The sequence below is a fragment of the Bubalus bubalis genome, chromosome 2 (assembly GCF_019923935.1).
Source record: "Bubalus bubalis isolate 160015118507 breed Murrah chromosome 2, NDDB_SH_1, whole genome shotgun sequence".
Classification (NCBI taxonomy): Eukaryota; Metazoa; Chordata; class Mammalia; order Artiodactyla; family Bovidae; genus Bubalus; species Bubalus bubalis.
In genome coordinates, this window is record NC_059158.1 from 53,264,628 (window position 1) to 53,286,909 (window position 22,282).

Here is a 22,282-nt window from a genome sequence, read left to right on the forward strand (position 1 = left end):
GCTCAGCAGGTAAAGAATCTGCCTGCAGTGCAGGAATTACAGGAAATGCAGGTTCAATACCTGAGTTGGGGAGGTCCCCTGGAGGAGGGCATGGTAACTCACTCCAGCATTTTTGCCTGGAGGATCCCATGGACAGAGGAGCCTGGCGGGCTGCAGTCCATGGGGTCACAAAGCAGCAGACTCGACTGAAGCACCTGAGCATGCATGCATGTACGTATGTATGTCACCTGACGAACTGGTAGTCTTCCTTTAATGAGGTAAATGCAGATGAATGACTGCTTTTTAAATTGTACTTTTATTGAAGTATAGTTGATGTACAATGTTAGTTACACATGTACAACAGTGATTCACAAAAAAAAGTTTTTTAAGTGGGTGCATAGTATTCTTTTAAAAAAACATCAAAATAAAATTGATGTATAACATTTTATCAGTTTTAGTTGTACTGTGTAATTATTTGATATATGTATATATTGTGAAATGATCACCACAATAACTAACTAGACTTAGTTAACATTTATCACCACACATGGTAACAGTTTTCCTCTGTGATAAGACTCTTTAAGATCTACTCTTAGCAACATTCAGATCAGATCAGATCAGATCAGTCGCTCAGTCGTGTCTGACTCTTTGCGACCCCATGAATCGCAGCACGCCAGGCCTCCCTGTCCATCACCAACTCCTAGAGTTCACTGAGACTCATGTCCATGGAGTCAGTGATGCCATCCAGCCATCTCATCCTCTGTCGTCCCCTTCTCCTCCTGCCCCCAATCCCTCCCAGCATCAGAGTCTTTTCCAATGAGTCAACTCTTCGCATGAGGTGGCCAAAGTACTGGAGGTTCAGCTTTAGCATCATTACTTCCAAAGAAATCCCAGGGCTGATCTCCTTCAGAATGGACTGGTTGGATCTCCTTGCAGTCCAAGGGACTCTCAAGAGTCTTCTCCAACACCACAGTTCAAAAGCATCAATTCTTCAGCATTCAGCCTTCTTCACAGTCTAACTCTCACATCCATACATGACCACAGGAAAAACCATAGCCTTGATTAGACAAACCTTTGTTGGGAAAGTAATGTCTCTGCTTTTCAATATGCTATCTAGGTTGGTCATAACTTTCCTTCCAAGGAGTAAGAAAAATATAGTATTATCAACTATAGTCACCATGCTATACAATGTGTCCCTAGGACTTATTTATTTTATGGCTGGAATTTTGTACCATTTGACCCCCTTCACCCATTTCTCCCACCCCTTGCCTATGGCCACCACCAATCTTTTTGTATATATGAGTTTGGTTTTGTTAAAATTTTTTAAAATCCTAATGTAGTTGATTTATAATATTATATTTCAAGTATTCAGCAAAGTGGTTCAGTTTTATATATATATTATATTTTTCAGATTATTTTACATTATATTACATAATAAGATTATTATATATACTTATAAGTACATAAGGTTATTACAAGATACTGAATATTATTCTCTGTTACACAGTAAATTCTTATTTATCTGTTTTATATATAGTACTGTCTGTCTGTTAATCCCATACTCCTTGTTTATCTGCCCCTCCCTTTCCTCTTTGGTAACCATCAGTTTGTTTTCTATGTCTATGCATCTGTTTCTGTTTTGTTTATAGATTCATTTGTATTATTTTTAGATTCCACATATAAGTGATATATAAGATAATTGTTTATGTTTCTTTATCTGACTTACTTCACTTAGTATGATAATCTCTAGGCCCTTGTGTTGCTGCAAATGGCAATATTTCATTCTTTTCAATGGCTGAGTAATATTCCAGACACAAACACATGTATTCCCATACACTGCACATCTTTATCCGTTCATCTGTTGGTGGGTTCTTAGGTTGCTTTCATGTCTTGGCTATTGTAAATAGTGCCGCTGTGAACATTGGGGTGAATGTATCTTTTCAGATTAGAGTTTACATCTTTCCCAGTATATAACAAAGAATAGGATTGCTGGATCATATGATAGCTCTATTTTTAGTTGTTTAAGGAATTGCCATACTGTTTTCCATAGTGGCTGTACCAATTTACATTCCCACCAACAGTGTAGGAGAGTTCTCTTTTTTCCACATCCTTTTTAGCGTTTATTGTTTATAGACTTTTTGATGATAACCATTCTGACTGGTTTGAGGCCATACTTCATTGTGGTTTTGACTTGAATTTTTCTAATAATTAGTGATGTTGAGCATCTTTTCATGTGCATGTTAGCCATCTGTATGTCTTCTTTGGAGAATTGTCTGTTTAGATTTTCTGCCCATTTTTTCATTAGGTTGTTTTTGATATTGAGTTGTATAAGCTGTATATTTTGGATATCAGTCTTTTTTTGGTTGTATCATTTGCAAATATTTTCTCCCATTCCATAGGTTGTCTTTTTGTTTTGTTGATGGTTTCCTTTGCTGTGAAAAAGTTTTTAAGTTGGATTCAGTACAGTTTGTTTATTTCTTTTACCTTGGGAGCCTGAGCCAAGAAACTATTTTTACGATTTATATCAGAGAATGTTTTGTCTGTGTTCTCTTTCAGGAGTTTTATGGTGTCATGCCTTATATTTAGGTCTTTAAGGCTTTTTTTTTTTTTTTTTTTTGTCATGCCACACAGCATGTGGGATCCTATTTCTTTGACCAGGGATTGAACCCACACTGCCTGTGTTGAAAGCACAGTCTTAACCACTGGACCACCAGGGAAATCTCTTTAAGCCATTCTGAGTTTATTTTTTGTATATGATGTGAGGGAGTGTTTTACTTTGATTGATTTATGTGAGGCTGTCCAGCTTTCCAAGCACAATTTGCTGAAGAGAATGTCTTTTTTCATGGTATATTCTTGCCTCTTTAGTTGAAGGTTGATTGACCCTGAGTCTGTAGGTTTATGTCTGGACTCTGTGTCCTCTTTCATCGATCTGTCTGTGTTTGTGCCAGTACCACACTGTCCTAGTTACTGCAGCTTTGCAGTATTGTCTGGGGTCTAGGAGGATTGTGCCTACAGCTTAGTTTTTTTTCTTCAGGATTGCTTTGACAATTCTGTCTTTTTCTCTTTCTTTCTTTAAGATTTCACATGTAAGTAAGGACAGGCTCTAAAATAGCCACAGCACTTTCGAGAAATTCAACCAGGATTCTGTATTGATAGTTGATAGTTGTTCTGCAGTGTTCACTGCAGGGCATTCTTAGGCTCAGCTATATTTTCAGACATGTAGGACACCATGGGTCACATTCACATCGGGCACATTCAGAAGGACATGGGACAGGAGCCAGTGTCAGGCCCTCTGTTTTGGAGCCTGATAGCAGAGGCAGAGCTATAGGGTGCTCTTTAAGGGTGCAGTTTAAGGGCTTAGAGGTAGAACTGCAGCAGGCGGTGCTCAACTACCCATCCTTACGAGCCTCATGCCCCCCAGTATAAAGTTGTAGATGCAGAACTCCCAGACCCTCAAAGAGCTGTGCCTGTTCCCAGAGGTATTGCGCTAAGGGGGAGCTTAAGTGATAATCTCCTGAAGGTGTGCATGCACCTCCAGTTAGGTGCCACTTGCCCGTCAGGGGTCATTTTCATCCTATTAGCCCTCAAAAAGTGGACCATAAGTCACATTCTCATGTAGTAAGTGAAGAGGTTTTGTTACTCTGCTATCTACAGCAGTCCAGCTGGTTTGCCAGTTACCCCACACTGTCCTCTATTGCAGCCTTTTTTCCATCTAACATCATGTGTTGTGTTTAGTCACATCTCTTTTAATTTCCTGTCATCTGCAACAGTTGTCTTTCATGACATTGCCGATTTCAAAGAGTCCAGGCCAGCTGATATATGGACCATTTCACAATTTCCTTGTGATCAGATCAGGTGATGCACTCTGGTAGGAGCTCTGAAGACATAATGTTGTACCCTTCTTGGTACACCCACAGGAGGACACAGTGTGGCTAGTCCTGCTGCTGATTGTGTTAAACTTGACTTTGACCATTAGGTTAAGGTGATGTTCATCAGAGTCTTGCATGCTGTGTGCGCAGGTTGCTTCAGTCATGTCTGACTCTTAGGAGCCTACGGACTGTAGCCTGTCAGGCTCCTCTGTCCATGGGATTCTCCAGGCAAGAATGCTGGAGTGGGTTGCCATTCCCTTCTCCAGGGGATCTTCCCGACCCAGGGATCAAACCCACATCTCTTATGTCTCCTGCATTGGCAAGCAAGTTCTTTACCACTGGTGCCACCTGGGAAGCCCAAAGATAACTTTATCTCTTGTGATTATAAAACTGGTGGAGGTGATCCATGGAGACTATGTGACAATCCTATCCTTCAACAAGCTTTCATTCACCAATTTATTATCCATCGATGGTTCTTGCCTGAATAAGTTTTTACTGTGATGTTGCCAAATGGTGCTATTTGAACTAGACCATTCCTTCTACTTTATCATTACTTATTGATCTCATTTTTTAAAGGTACTTTTTAAATACCTGGAGCTCTGCTTCTCAGTGAAACAGGTTGGCTTCCTATGTTCATTATACCAAATTACTGAAAATTAAAACATCTGAATAGAATTAGGTATTTTAATTGGAACTGAAAAAAGCCTCTTGGACTAGGAGCATTTTGACATACCTGAAGAAGGACAGAAGGAGGGCTGGATGTGACAAGGGCCTGGACAGCTGCTCCCATCTCTGCCTGCCCTGGCATGCGTGGGAACATAGGAGGGTAATCTCAGGAAGTAAAAGAGAAACACTGTATACAGTGTCAGTCACTGAGTGAGTGTAAGGGTCTGTTTCAGCCATTTTCACATGGTTTCAAAAAGAGCCATGTCACAAAGCTTCTACATTATGAACATTTGTAACCTGTTTAAGTAGCAAGTCATTAAACCCTATGCTAGTAAAATTATCATATACATGGGTTTCTGTCAATGCATGAGAGAATTGTACTTTGAAGATCAAATCTCATTTGAAATCAACATATAAAATGTTACTCCAAAGAATATTTGTCTCTAGGTGACATGTTGAGCCAAAAAACCCTACAGTTTATAAAGATTTTGTTCGGATTGACTTCCTCTTTTCAGTATGTAGCTTGTAAGCCTCTCGCTTCATACCTTCCTGACACATTTATCTCACTCTTTACAGGTACCTCCTACTTAACAGACATTGTATGGTGGGCAGGAACAATTGCAAGTAAGTACTCTTTTTGGTGAAAAGCTTGGTCTTTTGTAAGATCAGTCATTTGTCCGGCAGGGCTGGGTGGAGGTTGTGGGTTGAGCTTAGCTTGTTCTTTGGAATGAGGACCAAGAGGGTGGGGAGCAATGGAGGGAAAGGGTAGGGGTTCCTGCTGCCTGAAATTAGCCCTGAATTTTATCCAGGTCAGATTGCCCTGGGTCTGAAGAAATTAAAGCACCTCTTGCTTCCTCATCTGTGGTTTGTCTGTGGGCATCTGGTGAATTGCTCAGTGTCATTGGTTTACAAAGGAGAGTTTCTTCACTCAGCCTTAACAGAGGTCATGTGTTATAAAGTTAGACTTCAGAACATTAAATATGTAAGGAAAAATTTTGTTAGATATTTCAGATGTATCTTGAGGTCTATTTGTCACACGTTGTATTTAGGCAATAAATTTTCTGGCAGATGTTGCTTTATTGAAGAGCTCACGTTTGAGCTTTATCTTGATGCAGCCTCAGACACAGTCCTGTGCAGGCAATAGTGTTTCCACCAGACGTGCCAGCAGTATGTCACTGGAATGTATCCCAGGCCACTTGAAGGGCCATGGAAGCTCTATATGATCTGTCTTAAAACAGGGATATGTTAAGAAGAAAGTGGAAATACACTTTTATTGCATCCACTGTCAATCACTGTTGGTTAAGTTGGGAATTTTCATAGCAAGTTGAAGCTACTCCCTTGACTAATTGGGCCAGTGATAGATACTTCTGGGCCTGCTGTCCTCTGCCCTCAGGACTCTTAAACATGCAAACAGTGTCCCATATAGCCTTCCTCATGTGGAATGGAAAAGAAGCCCTTTCAGGGCACAGTCTTGCAAAATTCAACTCTGTGATGTTGCTCAAAGAGAGTTTTGTAATTGCAGTGATATCCTTGTGATTCTCTTGACAGTGGCTGTTGGCCAGATTGGAAACTTCCTGGCTTACACAGCGGTCCCCACGGTCCTGGTGACTCCTCTTGGTGCCCTTGGAGTGCCATTTGGGTGAGAACTGGGATTCTGTGTTTTGGTTTTTAATGTGTAGTTTAGGTATAAGAAAAGTTTTCATTTTAAATGTTTTTGTTAAAATAATAAAAGTAAAGGTAACTGAAGTTAGGTCTTTAGTATTGCACTTCTGGGCTTAATTTTATCCCTTCAGATTTAGTTATGTGAATTATTAACCTTCTCTTAGACATTGGTTTAGTATATTTCAAATTCTCACTTATTCATGACTACAAACATGATGCTATTACTCTCCTGGTCTTCTCTGGAGGACTTCCTAGAGATTGGAATCATCCAGCTCCTTGGCAAGTGATTCTGAGAAATCAGTAAGCAAAACTGTCAGTTGGTGTTTTCTTTGTTTTATTGGTGTTTTATTTGCCATCTCCTACTGGATGCTAGGCAGTCCCCTGCCTCAGGAAGTTACGGAGGTTGGGACAAATGACACCTGGGCTCCAGTGGGTATGAAAAGGATTTGTTACTCACAATAGTCAATAGAAAATGTATCATTCAAGGCAAATGGCTCTGGTTTGATCTGGAGTAGAACAGGAACAATTCAGGGCTTTGAGTTTTTATTACAGTTAGGAGGTAAGCCAGGTAGAGAGTCCCATGCTCAGGCTAGGGTTTGCATGCTTTGAAAGTTTAGTGCCAAGGGACTGAGTATGCTGGGGCCTAACATTGTAAGCTCTTCTTTTTATGAGGTTGTCCAGATATGGGACAAAAGGGAAAAGAGAGGATTGGGAACATGAAAGCTACCAGCCACCACAAATGGGGTCTTTCTCTTTTGAAAATGATTTTGTGAGACAGTTATTAAATACATTACAGTATCCCCAACCCCCATGCCACAGACTGGTAGCAGTCCTTGGCCTGTTAGGAACCTGGCTGCATAGCACGAGGTATGCAGTGAGCAAGCAAGCGAAGCTTCATGTGCTGCACCCCATTGCTCCCCATAACTTGCATCACCACCTGCACCATCCTGCCTGTCACTCCCATTACTGCCTGAACCATCATTCCCCACCCCACCACCCACCCCCATTCATTGAAAAATTGTCTTCCGTGAAACCGGTCCTTGGTGCTAAAAAGGTTGAGGACTGCTATATTAACACATATCCTTTAGTGAACCTATTTATATTATTTTACCTTTGAAGAAATTGTTAATAAACAGAGATAAAATAGAAGTGAAATAGAATCCAAGTTTCTAACTCATTGATGTATTGGTATGCTGCTATGTTCCAGACAGAGCTACAAATACTTGTAGAGAAATGTATCTGTGATAGATGTAGTTAATTTAAAGTCACTTAGGCTTTAAGGTTCTATAGCTTAAAAAATAAAAAAGCATTTTCCAACATGTCAACCTTTGAAAATGCATTTGTAGTGTATTTTTCTAATGCAAACATATTCTTAGTATTATGTGTGGTTTAATGTCGCTTTTCATTTTGGATGACCCTGAAAAGCTTGGATTACATGAGTGGTGCCATCATTGGGGAATCACTGCTTCAGCCTTTCAGAGCCCAGCCTCTCTCTCTGTTTCCTGAAAAATGATCAGGCAAATAAACAACCCAGCTATGTGATCTTTTCATATTTAAGGTGCATATATTAAAATGCCTTGCTTCATTAATTTCCAAAGAACTATTCTTATGGACTTTGATAATTAGGTCTCCTAACCAGAAATGTTCATTACTCTGAGTCTTCAGGAGATGTTTCCCAAAGAAGTGTGTGAAATGGCATTCTGAATTGAAAGAGTGCTTTCAAATCAGGATCCCAATAAAAGATTTTTTTAAAAATAAGAAAACTAAAGCTAATTTGGAAAAACCAAATATAACAATATATAGGTACGTATGTATATATATTTTAAAAACAGTTCTATTTTTGTTAATGGAACGAGGTTGCTAGAATTATATAGAAATAGAGATGAGAAGAATGTGTCACTGGGAAAAAAGATGTCTGTCATCCGTGAAATAGAATAGAGAGCCCCCAAAGAGGTCCACTTTTCCCTGCAGTGGTTTAATGTATGATAAAGTAATCATCTCAGCATCAGTTCGGTTCAGTTCAGTCGCTCAGTCGTGTCCGACTCTTTGCGACCCCATGAATCACAGCAAGCCAGGCCTCCCTGTCCATCACCAACTCCTGGAGATCATTCAAACTCACGTCCATCAAGTCGGTGATGCCATCCAGCCATCATATCCTCTGTTGTCCCCTTCTCCTCCTGCCCCCAATCCCTCCCAGCATCAGAGTCTTTTCCAATGAGTCAGCTCTTCACATGAGGTGGCCAAAGTACTGGAGTTTCAGCTTTAGCATCATTCCTTCCAAAGAAATCCCAGGGATGATCTCCTTCAGAATGGACTGGTTGGATCTCCTTGCAGTCATGGGACTCTCAAGAGTCTTCTCCAACACCACAGTTCAAAAGCATCAATTCTTCAGCGCTCAGCTTTCTTCACAGTCCAACTCTCACATCCATACATGACCACAGGAAAAACCATAGCCTTGACTAGACAGACCTTTGTTGGCAAAGTAATGTCTCTGCTTTTGAATATGCTATCTAGGTTGGTCATAACTTTCCTTCCAAGAAGTAAGCGTCTTTTAATTTCATGGCTGCAGTCACCATCTGCAGTGATTTTGGAGCCCAAAAAAATAAAGTGTGACACTGTTTCCACTGTTTCCCCATCTATTTCCCATGAAGTGATGGGACCGGATGCCATGATCTTCGTTTTCTGAATCAATGTTGAGCTTTAAGACAACTTTTCCCCTCTCCTCTTTCACTTTCATCAAGAGGCTTTTTAGTTCCTCTTCACTTTCTGCCATAAAGGTGGTGTCATCTGCATATCTGAGGTTATTGATATTTCTCCCGGCAATCTTGATTCCAGCTTGTGCTTCTTCCAGCCCAGCATTTCTCATGATGTACTCTGCATAGAAGTTAAATAAGCAGGGTGACAATATACAGCTTTGACGTACTCCTTTTCCTATTTGGAACCAGTCTGTTGTTCCATGTCCAGTTCTAACTGTTGCTTCCTGACCTGCATATAGGTTTCTCAAGAAGCAGGTCAGGTGGTCTGGTATTCCCATCGCTTTCAGAATTTTCCACAGTTTATTGTGATTCACACAGTCAAAGGCTTTGGCATAGTCAATAAAGCAGAAATAAATGTTTTTCTGGAACTCTCTTGCTTTTTCGATGATCCACCGGATGCTGGCAATTTGATCTCTGGTTCCTCTGCCTTTTCTAAAACAGCATAGTACTTTTTAAAAGGCTTTTAAAAATGCTTTATTTGGAATTAATTTCTGAATTATAGGAAAATACAAGGTTAAGAACAATAATCAAAACAATATTCATATTCTGTTACCCAGACACACTGATTACTAAATTCTATCCCACTTTCTCCATCATTTGCTTTCTCTATATTAGCATTTTTCAGCCTTGCTATTATAGACCTAGGGGCCAGGTAATTCTTTGCTTTAAGGGTCCAGTCTGTGCTTTGTAGGGTGTTTAGCAGCATTCCTGGCTTCCACCCACCAGATACTGGTAGCTCCTCTTCCCCAAAATGTCTTTGGACATAAGCAAATGTCAACTTGTGGGGCAAATCACCCCTGTTTGAGCAACACTGTTCTATTATGAATGTGACGTTTGTTTTGATTTTTTGATTTTGTTTTTGATCCTTATGAGATCAGTTACGTTTGTCATGATCTTTTACCCTTAAACACTTTGACTTGTGTTTTCTGAGACTAAAAACATCTTCTTCATCAGTTCAGTCAGTCAGTTCAGTCGCTCAGTCGTGTCCGACTCTTTGTGACCCCATGAATCGCAGTACGCCAGGCCTCTCTGTCCATCACCAACTCCCGAAGTTCACTCAGACTCATGTCCATGGAGTCAGTGATGCCATCCAGCCATCTCATCCTCTGTCGTCCCCTTTTCCTCCTGCCCCCAATCCCTCCCAGCATCAGAGTCTTTTCCAATGAGTCAACTCTTCGCATGAGGTGGCCAAAGTACTGGAGTTTCAGCTTTAGCATCATTCCTTCCAAAGAACACCCAGGGCTGATCTCCTTTAGAATGGACTGGTTGGATCTCCTTGCAGTCCAAGGGACTCTCAAGAGTCTTCTCCAACACCACAGTTCAAAAGCATCAATTCTTCGGTGCTCAGCTTTCTTCACAGTCCAACTCTCACATCCATACATGACCACAGGAAAAACCATAGCCTTGACTAGATGGACCTTTGTTGGCAAAGTAATGTCTCTGCTTTTGAATATGCTGTCTAGGTTGGTCATAACTTTCCTTCCAAGGAGTAAGCATCTTTTAATTTCATGGCTGCAGTCACCATCTGCCGTGATTTTGGAGCCCAGAAAAATAAAGTCTGACACTGTTTCCCCATCTATTTCCCATGAAGTGGTGGGACCAGATGCCAAGATCTTTGTTTTCTTAATGTTGAGCTTTAAGCCAACCTTTTCAGTCTCCTCTTTCACTTTCATCAAGAGGCTTTTTAGTTCCTCTTCACTTTCTGCCATAAGGGTGGTGTCATCTGCATATCTGAGGTTATTGATATTTCTCCCGGCAGTCTTGATTCCAGCTTGTGCTTCTTCCAGCCCAGCATTTCTCATGATGTACTCTGCATATAAGTTAATGGTATAATCATCAATTTTGGTAGGTTTCACTTTATTTAATGTTAAATGTATCTTTCTGATCTGCCCTCCCCATTCCAATTTTGTTCATTAAGCCATTGTACCGTTATTCTATGCCATTAAGCTTTATACCATTATTTTCCTGTCTAGTGAATGATCTAGTATAGCAAGAGCTGCATGTAGTTGTCATATCTCAAGTTTAAAAAAGAGAATTTCTTATTCTTTAAAAAAAAATAGTGTTGGGAAAACTGGTAAACAATTTGTAGGGACATCAACTTAAATCCTAATCATAGCAGCATCAAAATATGATCTAACTGAACTAAGCATGGCCATCAAGTGTGAAATACAACATTGAATGGTTTGTTGATACTACATTCAGGGACTGATTTGTGTGATCACATGTTGCGTGATCAGTATGTTGAGGTGTGTTATCTCACTCTGCAGTGCAGGGTGTGCTGAGTAAAGCTGCAGTGAACTCGTTTTGTTAACTAGCATCTCCATTAATACCTGCCTGTCTGTGACATGTAGCTACAGGTAATTTCTGTCTGATTTTCACTGAATAAACCTGCATCTCTAGCACAACCCAGAGTAAGTTATGTAGAGATTTAATGTGTGAAGGAGGAGAAAAAAAGTTTAGCTATGTACCTAGAGTTTATAGCCTATGTATAAGAAAACTCTTAATGTGTTTCGTATCTTAGAAGGTTAAGAAGTTTCAAACATTTGAAGTAATAAAAATGAAAAGTTTAATTTTCTACACTGAGAGGTAAAATAAGAAGGATAGGAAAAAGATTTCAACAAATATGACAATAGTTAAAATGTGATATAAAGAATTTCTTAAATTGACCAAAATAATATGAGAATCCCAATAGATAAAATGACAAAGGTTGAAAAGTGCCACTTTTATACATATGAAAATAAATTTATTCCACTAATGTTAAACCACATTTTCAACAAAATGCACATAGCAAACATATAAACATCAAAAACATATGTAGTGAAAGGAAGAAGAGTAACATAATATCTCACTGTAGTAGAGTTAGTATCAATTTGACATGTATTCTGATAAGCCTTAGAGAAAGCCTTAGGAAAATAACTTTTAAAAAACTATAGTGAAAAAATCATTAAAGGAATTAAAATGTCACACTGTAAATATTCACTTAATGCAGAAGAGAGTAATGAAGAATAGGAAACAAAAAAAGACATGAAACATAGAAAACAAAAACTAAGATAATCTATCAGTAAAAACATTGAATGTCAGTGGACTAAACAATCCAATTAAAAGGCAAAGGTGGTCGGGCAGGTTTAAAAAAACAAGATCCGATTATATGCTTTCTACTTCGGATATAGTTTAGATTCAGAGATACAAATCGATTGAATATAAGAGAAAGGAAAAAGATATATTATGCCAGTAGTAACCATAAGAAAGTTGGAGAGGCTGTGGATCAGATGAAATAGATTATAAAACAAAACAAATGTAAATGTAAAAGCTAAAATTGTAGAACTCTTAATAGAAAACATGTAAATTTTTGTGATCTTGGATTAGGCAATGGTTTCTTAGATAAGAGACAACCTACCCATGGGCATCACCAGAAGGTCAATACCGAAATCAGATTGATTATATTCATTGCAGCTGAAGATGGAGAAGCTCTATACAGTCAGCACAAACAAGACCAGGAGCTGACTGTGGCTCAGATCATGAATACCTTATTGCCAAATTCAGACTTAAATTGAAGAAAGTAGGGAAAATCACAAGACCATTTAGGTATGACCTAAATCAAATCCCTTACGATTATACAGTAGAAGTGACAAATAGATTCAAGGGATTAGATCTGATAGACAGAGTGCCTGAAGAACTATGGATAGAGGTTCATGACATTGTACAGGATGGTGATCAAGACCATCCCCAAGAAAAAGAAATACAAAAAGGCAAAATGGTTGTCTGATGAGGCCTTACAAATAGGTGAGATAAGAGAAGTAAAAGGCAAAGGTGAAAAGGAAAGATATACCCATTTGAATGCAGAGTTCCAAAGAATAGCAAGGAGAGATAAGAAAGCCTTCCTAAATGATCAGTGCAAAGAAATAGAAGAAAACAATAGAATGGGAAAGAGTAGAGATCACTTCAAGAGAATTAGAGTTACCAAGGGAATATTTCATGAATGGATGGATACATTAAAGGACAGAAACGATATGGACCTAACAGAAGAAGATATTAAGGAGAGGTGGCACGAATACACCGAAGGACTCTCCAAAAAAGATCTTCACGACCCAGATAACCACGATGGTGTAATCACTTACCTATAGCCAGACATCCTGGAATGTGAAGTCAAGTGGGCCTTAGAAATCATCACTGTGAACAAAGTTAATGGAGGTGATGGAATTCCAGTTGAGCTCTTTCAAATCCAAAAAGATGATGTTGTTAAAGTGCTGCACTCAGTATGCCAGCAAATTTGGAAAACTCAGCAGTGGCCACAGGACTGGAAAAGGTCAGTTTTCATTCCAATCCCAAAGAAGGGCAGTGCCAAAGAATGCTCAAACTACCGCACAATTACACTAATATCACACACTAGCAAAGTAACGCTCAAACTTCTTCAAGCTAGGCTTCAATAGTACATGTCCAGATGTTCAAGCTGGATTTAGAAAAGGCGGAGAAACCAGAGATCAAATTGCCAACATCCACTGGATCATAGAAAAAGCAAGAGAGTTCCAGAAAAACATCTACTTCTGCTTCATTGAGTACACCAAAGCCTTTGACTGTGTGGATCACAACAAACGGTGGAAAATTCTTCAAGAGATGGGAATACCAGACCACCTTACCTGCCTCCTGCAAAACATGTATGCAGGTCAAGAAGCAACAGTTAAAACTGGACGTGGAACAACGGACTGGTTCAAAATTGGGAAAGGAGTACATCAAGGCTGTATATTGTCACCCTGCTTGTTTAACTTCTATGCAGAGTACATCATGTGAAATGCTGGACTGGATGAATCACCAGCTGAAATCAAGATTGCCAGGAGAAATATCAATAACCTCAGATATGCAGATGACACCACCCTTATGGCAGAAAAGTGAAGAGGAACTAAAGAGCCTCTTGATGAAGGTGAAAATGGAGAGTGAAAAAGCAGGCTTAAAACTCAACGTTCAAAAAACAATGATCATGGCTCTGGTCCCATTACTTCAAGGCGAATAGATGGGGAAACAATGGAAACAGTGACAGACTTTATTTTTGTGGGCTCCATAATCCCTGAGAAAGGTGACTGCAGCGTGAAATTAATTAATTAAATTTATTTAATAATAATTAAAGGTGACACTTGCTTCTTGGAAGAAAAGCTATGCCAAACATAGTGTATTAAAAAGCACAGACATTACTTTGCCAACAAAGGTCTGTGTGGTCAAAGCTATCATTTTTCTAGTAGTCATGTATGGATGTGAGACTTGGACCATCAAAAAGGCTGGGCGCCAAAGAATTGATGCTTTTGAACTGTGGTGTTGGAGAATATTCTTTTTTTGAGTCCCTTGGACTGCAAGGAGATCACACCATTCAATCCTAAAGGAAATCAGTCCTGAATATTCATTGGAAGGACTGATGCTGAAGCTCCAATACTTGGGTCACCTGATGTGAAAAACTGACTCATTGGAAAAGACCCTGATGCTGGGAAAGACTGAAGGCAGGATGAGAAGGGGATGACAGAGGATGAGATGGTTGGATGGCATCACCGACTTGATGGACATGAGTTTGAGCAGTCTCTTTTAGTTGGTGATGGACAGGGAAGCCTAGCAGAGAAGCTGCAGCCCACTGGGTTGCAGAGTCAGACAGAACTGAGCAACTGAACTGAACTGAACTGAAAGCACAAGCAACAAAAGAAAAATAGATCAACTGGACATCATAATAATTAGAAGCTTTTGTGATTTAAAGGATAACATCAAGAAAATGAAAATTCAGGAAAAAAAGTTGACACCAAAGGGTGATGTCAGAAACCATCTCCCTACAACAATCAAGAATGTTGTTCCCCTAGCTAGAAAATGAAGAATGGATTAAGTAACCAGTTTCCCCAAGACTTTCAGAGCACCATGAGAAAGTCTCACCTAGACTGGCAAAACAGAAGTGTATTAAGATGGCTAGGAACAAGGAAGAAAGGCAAGAGAAATCATTGGCAGCCATACAGTGGGAGTGACTGTGGTTTGGCTCTGTGAGTGCAGACACTAGCCTGTATCCCCACAGCTGACCCTCACCAGCATGTGCTTCCTTGAAGCTAGCCCCTTCTGCTGTGCCTTGCCACGTTGCAAGCCTCCTCTGCAATATGCATGTTGGGAGTGGGTGGACTGGCAGCCCCAGGAGAGCACTCTGAGAACCAGCCCTCCACAGCTACACTTTAGTCTGGATTGGGTCCTGTATGCATTTATGTATATAAATTTCTCTCTGTGTACCTATTTAACTGAATCCCAAATGCTTTGGCATGTTGTTGCTTCATTTTTGTTCATTTCAAAGTGATTTCTAATTTCCCTTGTGATTTCTTTACTGATCCACTGATCATTTAGTAGTAAGTTTTCTCTTACCCATAAAGTCTGGAAAAGGTGACTGCTTCTTCAAATGTGCAGACACTTATGCAAAGCTATAGGAATCACAAAGAATCAGAAGACATGACTCCACCAAAAGAACCTCCAGTAACGCCCAAAGAAATGAAGATCATGAATTTTCTAACAAATAATTCACAGTAATAGTGCTGAAGATTCTTAGCTTCAAAATAACATATAAACATTTAATAATTATTTTCTTGTCAGGAAAATAGTACAAGAACAAAATGAAAAGTTTAATGAAGAGACAGAAAATATAAAGAAGAACCGAACAGAAATTTTAGAGCTGATGAATGAAATGACAGAACTGAAGAATTCAATAGAGAGCTTTAACAGCAGATAGCCAAACAGAAAAATCAGTAAGCTTGAAGGCAGATCAATTGAAATTATCCTGTGTGAGGATCAAAAAGAAAAAAGAATGAAAAAGAATGAAGAAAGCTTGTAGTATTTAAATGACATCGTTAAGAGAAACAATGTAGGCTTCATTGGAATCCCAGGAAAAGAAGTAAAGAGACAGGAGTAGAAAGCTTATGTAAAGAAATAGTGGCTGAGACCCTCCCAAACATGGGGAAAGATTTGGACATCCAGGTTTTTGAAGGCCATCAGTTCAGTTCAGTTCAGTTCAGTCGCTCAGTCATGTCCGACTCTGCGACCCCATGAATTGCAGCACGCCAGGCCTCCCTGTCCATCACCAACTCCTGAAGTTCACTCAGACTCACATCCATTGAGTCAGTGATGCCATCCAGCCATCTCATCCTCTGTCGTCCCCTTCTCCTCCTGCCCCCAATCCCTCCCAGCATCAGAGTCTTTTCCAATGAGTCAACTCTTCGCATGAGGTGGCCAAAGTACTGGAGTTTCAGCTTTAGCATCATTCCTTCCAAAGAACACCTAGGACTGATCTCCTTCAGAATGGACTGGTTGGATCTCCTTGCAGTCCAAGGGACTCTAAAGAGTCTTCTCCAACACCACAGTTCAAAAGCATCAATTCTTCGGCGCTCAGCTTTCTTCACAGTCCAACTCTCACATCCATACATGACCACCAGAAAAACCATAGCCTTGACTAGACAGACCTTTGTTGGCAAAGTAATGTCTCTGCTTTTGAATATGCTATCTAGGTTGGTCATAACTTTCCTTCCAAGAAGTAAACGTCTTTTAATAGGTTTCGTTAAAATTTCAGTCTGAAATGATCTTGTTCAATACACATAATAAAACTATCTAAGATTAAAGTCAAAGAGAGAATTTTGAAAGAAGCAACGGAAAAAATTCATAGAAGGAAACCCTTATAAGATTATCAGTGGATTTCTGAGCAGAGATCTTTCAGGCCAGGAGAAAAGAGGATGATACTTCTGGAACCAAGAACTTCCAGATGTTCAAGCTGGATTTAGAAAAGGCAGGGGAACCAGAGATCAAATTGCCAGCATCCGCTGGATCATCAAAAAAGCAAGAGAATTCCAGAAAAACATTTATTTCTGCTTTATTGATTATGCCAAAGCCTTTGACTGTGTGGATCACAACAAACAGTGGAAAATTCTGAAAGAGATGGGAATATCAGACCACCTTACCTGCCTCCTGCAAAACATGTATGCAGGTCAAGAAGCAACAGTTAGAACTGGACATGGAACAACAGACTGGTTCAAAATTGGGGAAGGAGTACGTCAAGGCTGTATATTGTCACCCTGCTTGTTTAACTTCTATGCAGAGTACATCATGTGAAATGCTGGACTGGATGAATCACCAGCTGAAATCAGGATTGCTAGGAGAAATATCAATAACCTCAGATATGTAGGTGACACCACCCTTATGGCAGAAAAGTGAAGAGGAACTAAAGAGCCTCTTGATGAAGGTAAAAATGACGAGTGAAAAAAAGCGGTCTTAAAACTCAGCGTTCAAAAAACAACGATCATGGCATCTGGTCCCATTACTTCAAGGCTAATAGATGGGGAAACAATGGAAACAGTGACAGACTTTATTTCTGTAGGCTCCAAAATCATTGCAGATGGTGACTGCAGCGTGAAATTAAAACATGCTTTCTCCTCAGAAGAAAATCTATGCCAAAGCTAGACAGCGTATTAAAAAGCAAAGCCATTGCTAACAAAGGTCTGTGTAGTCAAAGCTTATCGTTTTTCCAGTAGTCATGTATGGATACGAGAGTTGGACCATCAAAAAGGCTGGATGCTGAAGAATTGATGCTGTTGAACTGTGGTGTTGAGGAAGATTCTTGAGAGTCCCTTGGACTGCAAGGAGATCACATCAGTCAATCCTAAAGGAAGTCAATCCTGAATATTCATTGGAAATATTGTTGCTGAAGTTCCAATATTTTGGCCAACTGATGCAAAGAGCCGAGTCATTAGAAAAGACCCTGATTATGGGAAAGATTGAAGGCAGGAGAAGAAGGGACTATAGAAGTTGGGAGGCATCACTGACTCAATGGATGTGAGTTTGAGCAAGCTCTGGGGGATAGTGAAGGACAGGGAAGCCTGGCATGCTGCAGTCCATAGGGTCTCAAAGCGTTAGACATGATTGAGTGACTGAACAACAACATATACAGACTATCCGGTCCAACAACACCATAGTACACATTCTTCTCAAGTGTGCAGGAGACATTTTCCAGGATACAACCTATTAGAGCTTACAGACAAGTCTCATCAAATTTAAGAAGATTGAAATCATGCCTTGTGTCTTTTCTGACCAGAATGGAATGAAACTACAAATCAACAACAGGAGAAAAGCTGGAAAATTCACACATATGTGAATATTTGATACACACTCTTGAACAGTGTGTCAAAGAAGAAATCAAATGGGATATCCAAAAATATCTTGAAACAAATGAAAATGGAAACCTAATATATCAAAACCTATGGGATGCTACAAAAGCAGATCCAAGAGGGAAGTTTACATCAATAAACACGTTCATTAAGACAAAAGGAATATATCAAATAAACAAGCTAATTTTTCCTCTCGAGAAACTGGGAAAAGAGCAAACTATCCCCAATGTAGGCAGAAGGAAGGAAGTAAAAAGCAAAACAGAAATAAATGATACAGTGTTCATAAAAACAGTAGAGATGCTTTACAAAACTAAGAGCTCCCTTTTTTGATAAAATTGAGAAACTTTTAGCTAGATTACCTAATGAAAAGGAGAGAAGATTCAAATAAATAAAGTCAGAAATGAAAGATGAGGCTTTACAACTGAACTGCAGACATAGAAAGATCATAAGATACTACTATGAACAATTACATACCAATAAATTGGATAATCCTGGAAATAACAGATAAATTTCTAAAGCATGTATCTTAACATGACTAGATCATGAAGAAACAGAAAATCTAAACAGGCTAAGAAAATTGAATCAGTAATTTAAAACATCCCAACAAAGAAAAGTTTGTGGAAGATATGCTACACAAGTGAATTCTCTCCAATCTTTAGCTACACAAGTGAGTTCTAGCCAATCTTTAAAGAATTAATATCTTCTCAAATCTTCCCAAAAACTGAAGAGGCAGGAACACTTCCAAACTCATTTTACAAAACTAGCATTACTATCGGAGAAGGCAATGGCACCCCACTCCAGTAATCTCGCCTGGAAAATCCCATGGACGGAGGAGCCTGGTAGGCTGCAGTCCATGGGGTCGCTAAGAGTTGGACACGACTGAGCAACTTCACTTTCACTTTTCACTTTCATGCATTGGAGAAGGAAAGGGCAACCCACTCCAGTGTTCTTGCCTGGAGAATCCCAGGGATGGGGGAGCCTGATGGGCTGCCGTCTATGGGGTCGCACAGAGTCAGACATGACTGAAGCGACTTAGCGGCAGCAGCAGCATTACTATAATTCCAACCAGGTAAGTACACTCCAAAAAGGAAATAACTTACCAATATCATTGAAGAATATTGATGCAAAAATTCGTAATAAAATATTAGTAAACCTAATTCAACAATACACTAGAAAATCATAAACCATGACCAAATGGGATTTGTATCAGGGATGCAGGGATGGTTCAACATCCATAAATCAATCAACCTGCTATGCCACATTAACAGAATGAAGGATGAGAATCATACGATCATCTCGGTAGATGCAGAAAAAGCATTTGACAAAATTCCATATCTAGTCATGATAAAAACTCTGAACAAACTGGGTACAAAGCGAACATACTGCAATGTAATAAAGGTCATATATGACAGTTTCACAGCTGGCTTCATACTTAACGGTGAAAAGCCAAATGCTTTCTCTCTAAGATCATTAACAAGACAAGGATGCCTATTCTTGCCACTTTTGTTCAACATAATACTGAAAATTAAACCAGAGGAAGGCAAGAAAATGCAACAAAATGCATCTACATGGGAAAGAAAGAAGTAAAATTATTCCTATTTGGAGATAATATAGAAAATCCTAAAGGCTCTAACAAAAAACTATTGAACTAGTAAATAAATCTAATGAAGTTCAAGATACAAACATCAGTGTATAAAAATCAGTTATGTTTTTACAGTCTAAGAATGAGCTATCAGAGAAAAATTAAGAAAACAATTTACAGTTGCATCAAAAATAATAAAATACCTAGGAATAAATTTAACTAAGAAAGCAAAACTTATACACTAAAAACCATTGACATTGATGAAAAAAATTGAAGAAGACACAAATAAAGGCAAAGGTCTTCCATGCTTATACATTGAAAGAATTAATGTTGTTAAAATGTCCATGCTGTCCAATGCAACTTCAGATTGAGTGCAATCCCTATGAAGATTCCAGTGGCATTTTTTTCATAGAAAGAGGACTATCAATCTTAAAATTTGTGTAGACCTGCAAAAGACAAAGATAGACAAAGCAATCTTGAGAAAGAACGAAGCTGGAGGCATCACGTTTCCTGACTTCAAATTATATTGTCAGCTATAGTAATACAAACAATATGGTATTGGCATAAAAATGGACATATAGATCAGTGAAACACAATGGAGAACCCAGATAAAACCCACACATGTATGGGCGATTAAGACAAAAGTATCGAGAATATGTAATGGAGAAAGGATAGTCTCTTCCTGATAACTGGTAAAGTCCACATATAAAAGAATGAAACTAGATCACTATTTTACTTTGTACACAAAAATCAACTCAAAACCTAAGACCTGAAACCATACCAAAAAAAACCCCAAAAAACTCCTGGAAGAAAAGCATAAGGAGTAAGCTCCTTGATATTGGTGTTACACATTTTTTGGGTCTGATATCAAAAGCAAAGGCAGCAAATGCAAAAAAGTAAGTAAGAAGGACTACACCAAATTAAAATGCTTCACCACAGCAATGAAAACCATAAACAAAATAAAAAGGCAATTTATAGAATGGGAAAAAATTTACAAATCATAGATAGGATAAGGGGTTAATATCCAAATTATATAAAGAACTCAATAGCAAAATGCCCATAAAAAATCTGATTTAAAAATTAAGCAGAAGAAGTGAACAAATATTTTTCCCAAGAAGACATACATATGGCCAATAGGTACATGAAAATGATAGCTTTCGGTTAATGGTGTCAGATTCGTGATCTCTGAAGAAGATGATTTAACTTCAGGACCAGGGACCGGGCTTGATCACTCAAGAGCTTTTGTATAGCAGAGTTTTATTAAAGTGGAAAGGGACAGGGAAAGCTTCTGACACAAACATCAGAAGCGGGCCGGAGAGTGCCCACCTTGCTAGTTTCAGCAAGCTGTTTTATGTCTGTTAGAAAGCTATGAATCAGATAAGAGAGACACCTCAAGGCTGAGGAGTTTCACCAGGCCCCTCTCCCACAGTATGCATTTTTGAGATTGAATGGCACGAGGTATGTCATCTCCCAGCCGTAAAATAATTGATATGAATACTGGTTTGTTGAGCTATTATCAGCTAAAAGTTAGTCTTAGGTGAAACTATTTTGAAGAAAGGCAAATTCCAAAGCAAATACATAGTTTCATTAACATAGCTTAAGAAAAACATTTCCCTAAGAAAAATGCATTGGTTAGCTCAAGGTTTGAGACAAGTTAGGTTCAGGTGGAACCAGGTGTCTTGGCAACACAGAATTTTACAAGAAAAAATGTGACACTTGTAGTTTGTTTCCTCTTGCAGCTTAAGGGAGAGAAAAATTGTCTGACACTTGAGGCCTATTTCCTCCGTTTGGAGACCCCTGGCCTTCCTGCTTGTTATCCTCTCAGAAAGATGCACAATATCATTAGTCGTCAGGGAAATCCATATCAAAACCACAGTGAGATACACCTCACACCTGTTAGAATGACCCATAAAAAATAAGCAAAAAGTATATTCAAAAGCAGAGACATTACTTTGCCAACAAAGGTCCGTCTAGTCAAGGCTGCGGTTTTCCCAGTGGTCATGTATGGATGTGAGAGTTGGACTGTGAAGAAGGCTGAGCACTGAAGAATTGATGCTTTTGAACTGCAGTGTTGGAGAAGACTCTTGAGAGTCCCTTGGACTGCAAGGAGATCCAACCAGTCCATTCTGAAGATCAGTCCTAGGTGTTCTTTGGAAGGAATGATGCTAAAGCTGAAACTCCAGTACTTTGGCCACCTCATGCGAAGAGTTGACTCATTGGAAAAGATTCTGACGCTGGGAGGGATTGGGGGCAGGAGGAGAAGGGGATGACAGAGGATGAGATGGCTGGATGGCATCACTGACTCGATGGACGGTGAGTCTGAGTGAACTCTGGGAGTTGGTGATGGACAGGGAGGCCTGGCGTGCTGCGATTCATGGGGTCGCAAAGAGGCAGACACGACTGAGCGACTGAACTGAACTGAACTGAAGTACGGACAAGGATGTGGAGAGAAGGGCACCCTTGTGCCCTCTGTGCTCTGTCTACTTGTTCATGCATCCACCAGTAGACACTTGATTTGCCTCTACATTTTCACTATTGTTCATAATACTGCTATGAGCAAGAGTGTGCAGATTTATTTTCAAGACCTTGCTGTCAGTTCTACAGCATGTT

The 22,282-nt window shown here is 39.4% G+C and overlaps 1 protein-coding gene across 1 annotated transcript in view; it reads left to right on the forward strand.

Annotated features, from left to right (window-relative positions):
• The window catches only part of NIPA1 (NIPA magnesium transporter 1), a 50,197-nt gene that overhangs the window by 16,857 nt on the left and 11,058 nt on the right, over positions 1 to 22,282 (forward strand). Inside the window, exons 2-3 of the mRNA XM_006060641.4 lie at positions 5,091 to 5,138; positions 6,063 to 6,153. Coding sequence (XP_006060703.1) covers positions 5,091 to 5,138; positions 6,063 to 6,153 — 139 coding nt within the window. The remainder of the gene's footprint in view (positions 1 to 5,090; positions 5,139 to 6,062; positions 6,154 to 22,282) is intronic.